The 12915-nt window shown below is 40.6% G+C and overlaps 1 protein-coding gene across 1 annotated transcript in view; it reads left to right on the forward strand.

The window, feature by feature from the left end:
- The window catches only part of LOC140238436 (uncharacterized), a 102504-nt gene that overhangs the window by 33466 nt on the left and 56123 nt on the right, over window positions 1-12915 (forward strand). The window contains exon 2 of the mRNA XM_072318374.1: window positions 6707-8687. Within this exon, the coding sequence (XP_072174475.1) occupies window positions 6707-8687 (1981 nt within the window). The remainder of the gene's footprint in view (window positions 1-6706; window positions 8688-12915) is intronic.

A 12915-nucleotide genomic window follows, 5' to 3' on the forward strand; every position in this document is an offset into this window, starting at 1 on the left:
GTTGTTGTTGTTCATATCTAAAAAATTCGATTTCTTAATTTTTTTCAACTGGTATTTGGGAGTCTTGTAATATATTCAAAATGTTGATAGAAATTTCTGAATATATTCAGAAAGTACGCCTAGGCGCCTACTGTTTGGATAAACGGTAAACATGCAGTCTACGTTCGATACGAAGAAATCATTACGTCTTTCACGAGGAAAAACATACAAAACAAACAAAAAACACCTACGAACGAATGTTGATAGCCAAAACTTTGATAAGTAATAAGCAGTTCATGAGCGTGAACTGAAATTGATTGTCACGATTTTGTTGTCTAACCAGGTGATGACTGCATCTCATTTTATTGTTCAGGGAACATAAGATATTCGATCAAGTACATTATATTGGACTGTTTGATGTTTCTTACTATGCGCCAAAAGAAAGGCTATAGAATCACGATATCTTTGCAATGATTCCTTTAATTCAACTAATGAGCTGGTTCTTCGATCGATATTTCCATGATATTTACACGCTGTTTATTCCAGTGCGCGCATTCTTCCGTCTGGCACGCACCTGGGTGTGGCACATGCTTTTGTGGAAATTTCCACAAGGGGAGAGGGGTGGGGTGTCAAGTTTCTTCGAGCCGAAGAGACTGCATGTAAAACAATCTCTTCGCTCTAATTTATTGTCATTCGTGCTTTCCCCTTATTCTTTGCTGATATTGAACATTTAGATTTAACTTTACGAAGGTTGGTAGCACGTGGTTCTATTTTGTTGTGAGGTGTATGTAATTTCTTTTTTTTTATCATTCTTGGAAAGGAAAAGAAGAGTAAGGGGGAAAGAAGAATAAGAGGGAAAGTAAAATGGAACGAACGGCACGTACGCTCAGCATTCACAGTAAGCCGTCTTTTTACACCAGCATAGTTATCATCATCACCATCAGACATCACTCAGACCATTTTAGCCTTTTCCTATCAACATTAAGAAAAATAAATAACAAATACAAAGTATCAACACCTCCCAACAACACAAATATTTAGAAAAGACAACACACGGCACACTACAGCGGCTGGTATCAAACTTCGTCGCTTCGATTCGAAAAAGTATTGCAGCAAAGCGGAGAAATCGCCGTTACGAAAATAGCAGTGCGAGACACTTGAAAGAATTACGTCAAATACTTCAAAGTATAAAGGGAACGGATAAAGTGATATAAAATGGAAGAAATCGTACCAAACGATGTGTGAAAAACGACAGTGGAGAACGGTAAGTTTAGTAGTAGGCTTAGGCCCTAGCAACAGTTTACAGCACCGAAAGCTACGCGAAAATAAGGTGAAAATAAATACACATTGGAAACTCGGTATTGCGACAAGATCCTTAGGATCAAGTCAATAAACGATACAAAACAAAGGAAATCGATTCATTTTGACTGGAAAATAGTTTGTTATAAGTATTCTGTTGTATGAGATCTCCTTTGATAGGCCGAGAAATACATCGAGCTTCCACGATACTCGGGAAAGACAGTTCGAACGCTTTTCACCTGCACATACTGCAGTGCACATCAATACACGAACAGAAACTCACCTCTTCCTTGCAGAAAAATGATGCAATAACGTTACAAAAAACACACACAACACTCTAAAAATCATTTCATACTTGGGAGGCAAGGGACAAGCGGATGAAGAAGAAGAGAAAAAGAAGCAGACATTGCACAACGGAACGCTTCTACCCCGATTCGAATCGAAACAGGGTACTGGAGTGTAGTGGCAGCTGGCTACAGTGTGCAGCTAAGCTACTATACTAACGCTCCCCAGCCGCCCACAACATGGGGATACAGTACCACGGCGATCGAAGTAAACATCCAGGGTCCGTAGGCGACAGGGATTCACGCGGGCGAAGTTCCGTTCGGTGTACACAGTTCGCAGGCACCGAATTGCGTGAGCGCACACAGAGCTCTGCAGCATTCCAGTCTGGCACGTACTGCGAATAACATGTGCGTCAAGGGTCAGTCATTTTCACGAAGAGGTGCGTCACCATTTTGACTGGTTAATGCGTCAATGTCTCATAGAGGTGGGTCACTTTTTGTGACTGAGGGTACGTCATGGTACCTAAAAGGTATGACGCACATTGGTACTTTGACGCACCTATCCCGGGGGTCAAGAGGTGCGTCATACAAATGACAGCTGCATAATAAGAGACTTGTTGGTCATACCATCAAAATGACACTATGGTTGTGGCCAAGAAATTGAATTTGAAATGCTGTTGAATGTCCTAGTAATGAGATTATTGCTTGACTCCAGGTGCGTGTTCCATGGATGCACCAAAGAGTGTGCTGAAAAGGGTAGAATCATATCATGACTGGTTGCACACTGACTCCAGAATTCTGCTCTTCACAAATGAGCAGGGAATAAGCAAACCCGACTGCATTAAAAAAGTGGCGTGACAAAGAAAATGCGTTGTGCTCAAAACCTTGCGTGCATGTTTTTATCAAATAAGACCTAGGAGGTATGAGAGAACTCATACCTCATTGATAAGACACAGTACTTGTATGCAAAGTACTGTACATAGTGAAGTGCCCTGGGAACTTTATGCTGCATACAGGGGGAAAGCGAAGCATACAGGTAGTCACCTCTAAGCTTCAACATATGTATATGTAGGCAGTGTTTGACTTGCTTCATTAACGCACACTATACATACATTTGGTTTTGATGTGAGAAATTGTTTTAGCGTAATAGAAATGTTGCCTTTTGTGACTTTGATATGCACTGTATTGTACATTGTGTATGCAGCATTCAGTTTTAAATAGTTTCACATCAAAATTATGCAGCAAGATACTCCCAATTATATTCTTTGCATCACCTATAGACCTTGATATCAAGTGTTTCTAAGATTGATATACTTGAAGAGACATTTGTTTTGCCAGATTTCCTTTGTGTCCATTAATATAAAACCAAAAGAATCTGTGTCATTGTAGTTCTAGCTCCCTATTCTAATAAATCTACCTGCTTCAATGATGGATACAGTGGAAACTTGGTATCAGTATTTCAAGTGTAATGCAGTGGTGTAACAAAAACATATCAGAATGTGCTCTCTAGAATGGGATAGCACACACCCGATGCCTTTGCCCGTCCTGCCAAAGTGGGCCGAGTAAATGAAAATCTCCCTCGCAGAGATTGAGCAAACAAATTATGTTAAAGGGATTGGTCATCAAAAGAGGAGTTTGACACTGGGAGGGACTAGGCAATGATGGACTGATGTGGAGAAGCCAAAGATTTGCATGCGCAATTAGAATTATGCAGGAAATCCACCGGGTTGGGTGGGATCATCAATACACAGATTGCCTGCTCCTGGTCTGGTGGCTGGATGGCTATGTGTCATACAGTACATAGGAGCAGATGACCATCTCATAAGAATGATAGGTTTAGCTGAGATGGGTGCAGTTGAACTGTGATTCAGTGTCCAGTCGTAGTGTTCTGTGCTTGACTGATTTGCTTCAATACATAAGTGAGTACAATGTTATGTTACCTGCCGAATCTCCAGTAAGGAAATTAAAGTATTCCTCTCAGTTCTTTTATTTGTTTCTGTAAATAGGACTTCTGCAGTGTACCAGTCAGTCATTTCATTTCTCTGAATGATATCGCTCAATTATTTTGAATGAAATGTCTTTCTTTACACTCTTGAGTCATCAAATTAGGCTACTGCCAGTCAATATCCAGCTTGAGATGCTGTTACAGTGCGTTCCAATGAGGGGTTATTAACATTTGATATCTCTGGCTTTATACTTTGGGCGAGATTTGTGACGAGCGAAGATGGGCGCGCCGTAGCCTCCTTGATAGCCTGGTAATGGCTGAGTAAGACTCCGCAGGCTCAATTTCTCACTCCGCAGATCTGTAGAGCAGATAGCAGGGTCAATCACACAAGGCTTGCTCACACTAAGTGTGTGTGTGTGTGGGTGTGTGTCTGTGTTTGTGTGTATGTGGGGGGGGGGGGGGACAGAAAGAGAGAGAGGAAGAGTCATTGAGCAACAATCATCATGCGTGCAATAGTCTAGAAGCACCATGCGACCGAAGCTGTGCGACGCATGCGAGACGGGAAGGATGCATGCACCTATAAGCCTGTAATCTACATCATGCATTCTTTAGTCTCTGCGAGGAGGTATCACATACGATACTTCCTTGGTCTCCGTTGGTCTTCAACTTTGTAGACTTCCAACTTGTTCCTGAATCAATATGTGCCTCTTTGTTGTTATACTTATCCTCATCTTACGAATGGAAGATACTGTTCAATGTCTTATACAAAATCCATACCATAACAAACATCCAATTTTGTGCTTGATATGTACATGTATTGATGCCTTCAATGTCCATGTAGCTACCACCAGCAGTCCAATGTCTAGTGCATTATGAATGGATTTTAATAGCGGGAAGTGAAATTCAATCTACATCAAGGCATTGCTCGCTACCATTGAACGTGAAACCTTTATTGATTGCCATTTGATTCTGTCTGGTAGCATGCCTGCATCTGCATGCTTCATTTGAAGACAGCATTATAATGACAAGCTTGTCAATGAGCTCATCAATTACCTACCAGTAGATAATGACACAGTGCGTCACACTTCAGCAATCCTCTAGTTTATTTCTATCCTTCAGATTTATGTCCAGTTTAAGTAAGCTGCTGACCATACGAGCATTGAGAATTAAGGGTGTTTTTTTATGTTGTTGGGGTTTTTGTTTGTTTGTTTGTTTGTTTTTTGATGAACACCATACTGGGGCTTTCCATAGCTCATTCAATAAGAGCACTGGTCAGTCTCTCAGAGCAGTATGGGTCAATTCCACCGAAAGGTTGCATTTTATGAAAATCAAACTATTGAGTATAGATGATTAATGAAGCTTAATTAGATGATCTGGTATTGTTTACTCAAAGCAGCCTTTCACAACGGATATTTTGATACCTCATTTGTGAACATCGGTGAACGTGGAGTGGAGTTATGTCCGAAAAACCTTCATTTTTCATGAAAATTGCCAATTTTTGCAGAATTTATATATCATTTCTGATACACTATTATGACCATAATACAGCTCGTGTAATTCTCAGATGGCTTATTTTCTGAATGTTCTTTGGTCATAGATTGGTTTTAGGATGTTCTAGAACTTGTTCCGGCATGAGTAAATATTATTCTGTCAATCTCAAAATGTGGTAGTTGATAGCGTCCCATAAGTCACGTTTTTGTGTCCCATCAGTCACACTGGTTTTCCCTATCCTGCTACTGTACCAATGAGTAGATATTCATACCACTTGGCTCAGGGTAAGCACCAACCCTTTGCTACATTCAGGAAAGAAAATATCTTTCCAGAAACTCTCTGTGTAAGAATATTTCAGAACTTACTTTCCCATGTGAAAAACGGTGGTCCTCAGATGTCCCATAAGTCACGACAGCAATTTTTCGTTGCTGTACGTAATGCAATGATACTTTTCAAACTAAGTATGGTGCTATCATAAACTGTGATATGATGGATCTAACCATGAACTGAGAAAAATGCATTTAATGCAACTATTTTCTCAAAATACTGGTTTGAAATTGCTGAAAATTGTCACTTTGTCCCATAAGTCACAATGGAATTGACCTATGGAGGTTTATTATTATCATCATTATCATCATGATCATTAGTTTTATTATCATTATCATCATCATTATTATCAATGCTTTGTGTGTTGTGTTTATCATATTTTTTAGCATTGATGATGTCGTTGTTTCAATAATGTTTTTAATCTTTTGTAGAAAAACAAACAAATAAACAATCATTTGAGATGTCTGTGGTGAAAATCTGTTCGTTATGCAAGCCAGGAATTGATAGGGTTGCTGTTGACATTCTGAAGCTGGCCGGCTCACTTGTGTTGACAAAATATGCTGTGATTGTTTCTTCCCTGAGGCGAGTCTCAGCACTTCTGATGTAGACTGACCCCTCAACCTCCATGCCATAAAGTCAGAAAGTCTTGTGGCAATGTTGGAACCAAGACAAAAAATGGCAAGAAAAGAGATGAAAGAAATTTTGTATACAAGAAACGCTAGGGGGAGAGAGAGAGAGAAGAATAAGATGAAAGGATCACAAGCTTGTACACTGTACAGGATCATTAGTAGCATCACTTGAGAATCCAAAGGGGTGTTAATGTCAAGTGTTGACGTCGTATCCTTTTGCAGCTAACAATATTGTATTCCTTTTTCTTTGTATGTAATGTCAATGTGACTGCTTTAGTGTTACAGCAAGTGGACTATGCTATAGTACTGTACATGCTGTACATCTCACTTCTCAAATGGCAACAATCCAAAGGAAAGATACAATGTATTTCTCCAAATGACAGTTAATCCACAGCTAATGTGGGATACCTACTTGGGATTCATACTGTATGATTTCTGGCTTGCTAATGTTGCAATAAATTCATGAGTGTACAAGTTTCTATGTATACATGCATACAATGGGCATATTGACAATGCAATGATATTAGTTGAGGTTAAATGAGCATGGACTGAGAGTTAAACAAGTGTGAATTTGAATTGGGAGAATGAAAAAAAAAAAAAACTCATACAGTAAAAGTGGATGGTGTTCTGAATATGCCTTCTACATGTTGTGATGAGAATATATTCTAGTTGAAAATTGTATCAGAAAGTGTCAGTTCTGTGTACACAGGTCACATCCTCTATTTCTATTCATATTATTTCTGACAATACAGAGCCAAGCCAGGACAACCTGCCAAAGAACCAGCACTGAACAGAATGTAGAGAATGGTAAATCACGAGCGTCTCCAAAACCGGGAAGTGCAATGCCTACTCAGCAAGGAAGCCCCTCAGGAAAGAAGGGACATTCACCAGTATCCAACGCTTCAATCAGCACTGGCAGCAGCAGTGGCTTGCTGAACCTCAATATGGACAGAACAATGAACAGTGTCTCACCAGGACGGCACTGCATGTCAGATTCCAAGCTCTCAGTAAGGCCTTCGCGGAACATTCCAGTATCGAACAGTCACAAGAGGAAAATCAACTTGGAGGAAGCAGGGCTGGTGGATGAGCCAATGGTGTCCGCAGAGCCACAGACCAAGAGAAGGAAATCCTGTATTCAGCCTCTGTTCAACTCACACCTCTCCAGTCTACCCCAATCCCAAAAGGCTCTTAAAGTGGACTGGAATCAGAATGAGAAAAACTTTGAGAATGACTCGATAGGAAAGAGGAGAGCCAGTTGGTCAGAGATATCAGCCGATAGCTATAAAAGTTTGCACAGTATAGGTAGCCGCAAGGCAGCCACCAAGGTACCCAGGTACTCGGAACAATCTGTAGCGGCCAATTGGAAGGAGCTTTCACCTAATAGCCCCAAAGGGCAAAACAACCACAAACAATCGCAAAATGTAGAGATGCACATACCGGGCATCCTACCCACCAACACGCAGATTCAAAATGGATGCCTCTCAGGCTCTCCTACCTCAAACGGAGACCACAAGCAGCGACCAAGTTACTCACATAGCATTTCAAATGATTCTGTGTTTGAGGATGGCATGGAGGTGATGGACAGTGAAGATAGGTTTGAGAAAGTGGATAGTGAGGTTGCCTTCAACAGGACATCAGGGTTGAAGAATGGCACCTTGGTGGGACAGGGGAAGGGAAAGGCCGCAACAGGGAGGATGTCTCCAAGGGTTGCATTGAGGCAGGAAAAGGAACTCGCGAGGAGATCGCCCAGTGTGTCAGTGGAGATTGGCAATGACAACAAGAGGAAGAGAAAGGAATCGGTGTCTGAGAGCATTGGGAGTGAATCCATTGTGAGTAGTTGCACAGAGGATTCCTTCACGGACGATAGCAGCGTTGTTGGACGTACCTCCCCCGAGGACAGGAAGCCACGGAAGCGGAGAAACAAGTATGCGGACATACTCCCTCGTGCCCCTCGCGCGCGGCGAGAAGCCAGCCTGACGGCAGAAACCAAAGTCCACCTCCTCTACGAACGGGATGACATGGATAAAATGCCTCTCAAGAAGCCAGCTGCCAAGAAACCTAGGATCAGTCAAAGCGATAATGGGACAGTGCCTAAGGATTTGCCAAATGATCCTCCAAATGATGGAAACAAGGAGCATCGTGCATCTGCTAATGCAGAGAGTGAACCCAAAGTGAAGTTAGAGGGAACAGTTGAGAAGTGTATTACCAATGGTCATTTCAAAGAGGAGAATGAAGTGGTTAAGCCAAAGAAAAGTGCAAGTGGTACTCAGAGTCCCACACCACTAGGTGAAGGAAAGACATGTGCCAAAGATCGTCAAGCTTTATGTGACCGTTGTGGCAAGCCAATAAGAGGACAGAAGACAGGCCACTACGCAACAGGCCTCAGCAGTGTCAAAGCTGTACAATCGTCCCTTCAGACAAAGAGCATCAAAGATGATGTGAAGAGAGTGAACTCTGTCCAGCCTTCGGCTGACCAGTTGCAGTGCAGCTGTCCAGCGGCACAGCGGAGCATCTCGGAGCCTGCTTCGGACAATACCATTGTGGACAAGGTGATCCCTCTTCTTGGCCAGCCAAGGAGGGCCTCTGTCGACGCTGCTGAGTGTGAGAAACTCAATGCCTCGCTGAAAAATGCCTTTCTGATCCGAATGTCAAGACATTCCATCGACGCACCAATTGCCCTTGCCAGCCAACTTGATCTGGAGTTGATTCAACAACTTGGGTTGCTACAACCAGGTAAGCTTGTGAATCTAATACTTCTGTTGTTGTTGTTTTGTTTTCTGTCTTTGTTGTTGTTGACTGAAGAAAGCATGTTTCGTTATAGTGCATTGTTATTTCTGTAACTTACATTATTTTTCCTTATTCAAGAGTGAAGGATGCGTATGATGCCCCCATCCTAAATAATGCTTTAATAATCAAGCTCACTCTCAAATGAGGGCTCTGTCCCCCCCCCCCCCTCCAAAAAAAAAAAAAGAAAAAGAAAAAAGAAAGAGTATTCTGTTTTTATCAGATGAGATATATGTAGCTATAAGGTTGTCCAGGCTTGAAGATCTTACTTCAACCCATTGAGGACTGATTTTGCTACAACATGCATTTCCCATAGACACCTGCCCGAGTATACTCGGGACTCGTCCTCAACGGGTTAAGAAATGGGCCTTTTGCATCTGTGAGCAGAAATACATCAGATGATGCAAGTTTATTTGAGACTTGATAGTCCTATATGTTTACAAGTGTTCCAGTGTAAAGTACTATTTGACTGTTCTTCAAATATTGGTAGTTATCATCAGCAATATTTTTTTTTTTTCAGTTAAGTTCAGTCACAAGTCTGAAATATTCCATGGCCTTAACATACTCTTACTGGTCCTTAAATCTGCAGGTTAATATTTTCATGGGAGTTTGGATATTCAGGAGGTGGTTTCTACTTACAAAATTATTGTTGTTTTGTGTGAATGCCAGAATGCCACAACATATACTGGCAAGCCTAAGGAAACTATACCCATTGTTATAGGGTAAGTGAAATGTGAGGGCATTAGTCTGTGTGCTGGTTTGATTTTTTTTTGACAGTTGCCCTCTAACAGTTCTGCTTTGTTGCTGTTAAATTGCAACAATAACAACAAAAATGTAATTCCAACAGTGACTTGTACATCAGTATGAAGGGCCAACTCACTCACATGGAAATTGGGCATGACAGGTATCATCCTACACAGATCTGTGAGGGCTCCATTTCCAGGGTCATCTAGGCCGGAAACTGTGAATTGGTGATGTTGGATGTCATCACAGTGCATTGTGTTGTAGGACCTTTATGAACTACTCACTCTTTCAAGTAACCTAATCAAAACCGAACTACTTCCTTCAAATATGCACAAGATGAGTAAGAAATATAATGCCCTTCACAGTTTTCAGAGCACATTAGAAAGCTACTGGGTCAATAAAGCCAGTCCTCTGTTAGAAGTGTGAGCATTCATGCTCTGTTTGCTTATTAGATAAATGTTATGACTGTTGATACAACTATGACATGTCTATTGTCCATGGAGCTTGTATACTGTACTCATAGGCCCGAATTCACGAAGGTGGTACAAATGAAACCATGGTTTAAACCATGGACAAAAACCATGGAGCGCCAAGTGTCGCACGGAATATTTCGCTACAAAATTGGTCATTTCGTCGACAAAATGATCACTTCGTTAACGAAATTATCATTTCGTGGACGAAATTTTCATTTAGTTACAAAATGTTGTTATTTCGTTACAAGATAATCATTTCATCGACGAAATGACTGATTTCGTAACGAAATATTCCATGCGACACCTGGCGCTCCATGGTTTTTGTCCATGGTTTAAACCATGGTTTCATTTGTACCACCTTTGTGAATTCGGGCCATAGTGTTTGCAGTTCTTTGGCATCATAAAATTATGCATGAATGCAGAAAACCACATGATTAAAAATAAAAATCACAAAAGCTGTGGCAGGGTAAGGGTTGGTGAAATAGATTATTGTGTGGGAGATTAAGGATATTCCTTGTGAAAAATACTCTCAGAAGAGGGTTTGCTTTCTTTTTCTATATAGGAAAAATACATAATGTGGATGTGACATTTTTAGTCAAGTTACAGCAACGTTAGAAACATTTGATAAAGTCAAGACACCACCAACAAGCGGCTCCCTTTTTAATGTTTTTTGTTGTTGTTGTTTTTTCCCTCACAAGTCTTCCATGCCCCAAATCCTAGAGCGTAATATTATCACTGCCACTGATGACCTTTGAATGTGTTGTTCAAGCATTTCAAGGGGTCCTACCATCACTTAATATCACTTTGCACTTTCGGCAAAGTACATGTTACCAGCCAATAGAGGGACATGACTTTCAGGGCATTGTAAATGTCAGCTCCTAAAAAATATTTCTCTCTGTGTGTCTGCATCTGTGTGTTTGAAGACTGAAAATTATTTCTTTCTTTTTTTTTGAATGCAAAGCAGAATGTAGCCAAGTATCTCCTGCTGATGCAGAATTTATGATAAATTGTGGCTATCCATGTCGTTATCAGACCCAGAGATTATGTGTGGAACTCACATTTATGTCATTGTTCCTGAATTCCATCAGTACTTAATTTTTTATTTGTCCCATTTTGACAAGAGTTGTGAGGGTTATAAGTTTGTTGGCCATGCTTGGGTCATAGTGCATGTTGCATAATATTGCAGGATGCCTGGAAATCATTGCAGTTCTTTCTAAGTAAAGGAGGCTCAAAGAGAACTGATTTTGCTGCATTGAAGATTGAGCACATTTTGACAAGCACAACAAATATGAGGACATCATGGATGTCAGTGACTCATCTAGTGTGCCATCATGTACCTGTATCTTACAAGGGTGTTATAATGTGTCTGCTTGACTACTAGAACAACTACTAAGACAACTAAAAATCATGGCTGGGCAAGTACAATGAATAGGCACTTGCCTGTTCAAAGTATGGGGCCCTTGCCCACATAACGATTTGGTCAGAAATGTGTTTTTTTTCCTTCTTCTTTTTCATTTTTGAATGACCTGACCTCGATGCCATTTATGTTGGTCATGTGACCATTCCATCTTAATTTTGAAGTACATTGTATATCGTATGCTGGGAAATGCATTGTCATGAAAATTGCTCATCAATAGTATCTAACATCAGTAGTATCTAACAAAGTGTAAACCATCATGAAAAACTGAAATGATTTCAGTGTTAGAGAACAGCTCACTTGCATGTTGATGTTTACCAATAATGATGCTGTCTGCTTCCTTTAAGTAGTGTTTCCACTCGTGATATGCTAAGCAACTTAATAGATGACTACCAGTATAATAAAGATATTAATTATCAACTTCTCACACTGGTCGCACAGGAAGTTGGTATACAATGCCAGACAAACTTGTACCGGTGTGTACCTGGCTCTACCAATACCTCCTTGGTTGTACTCAGCCCTGCTACAAACAATGCCCTTCTTTACTCGACTGTTGCTGGGTGGAAAGATGCTCAAGATCACACCATGGAGGTAGTTCTACCCCCATGATCACACCATGGCATTCACATCGTGTGAAAAGGGGTTGGGGAGATCATAATACTGTAAAAGTGGTTTCTTTCATGGTGGTTTTATTTTCGCGCTTTGAGGTCGAACCGCGAATTTAACATCACTCAAAAATGTTTTGAAAAGTTGCGCAAAATTAACCACGCAAGGAAATGTTTTGAACTCGCCGCTTGTTACAACGCTATTGCGTGTATTGAGTGTATTGAGTGTATTGATGGTCAACACACACACAGCGATACCGCGCAATGTAGGTCAAGCATGTTATTAAGTACTCGAGAGACGGGATTTCAGGTAAGCCTGCATTTAATTTTAATTTCTGTTTGATAAATAAAAGAATAATTGGATTATAGTTTGGGTTTTCATGTGCAAAATAAAACAGTTTTTGCCGACTGTGAATTCACAGATTTTTATCACCGCGAATTTAAACACACTCGAAAAAGTCGGCACCGATGGAAACCGCGAAAGTATCTGTACGCGAAAGAAACCACTTTTACAGTACCTCTCACAGATGCTTTGTCATGGCAAAGAGACTTGGATGTAATTGTGTGTTTGAAATGTGTTTCATGGTTATGTTCATAAATCAGAGCTAGTATATAAAGCTATTGTAGAGACACCAAGAGTATTGAATCTCTGTGCTGATTACATAATGCCAAAGATGTTGCTTGCTACAAAATGTGTCGTTAACTTCACTATGGCCTCTCAATCAAAAATGCAGCTTTCATAACATATTCATGATGCTAAATTTTGCTGTGCATGTATGCAAGCACCATGTATATATGGGTAATAAGAGCAAACTTGGATAGAGGAAGATAATGATCACGCTATACATTATATGTGCTGCTCCTTCAAATGTGTTTTAGAGGTCAAGTAGTCCATATGACAAACACTCGTCGAGAATCATGAAAAACCCAAATTGCAA

This window comes from Diadema setosum, chromosome 1 (genome assembly GCF_964275005.1).
Source record: "Diadema setosum chromosome 1, eeDiaSeto1, whole genome shotgun sequence".
Classification (NCBI taxonomy): Eukaryota; Metazoa; Echinodermata; class Echinoidea; order Diadematoida; family Diadematidae; genus Diadema; species Diadema setosum.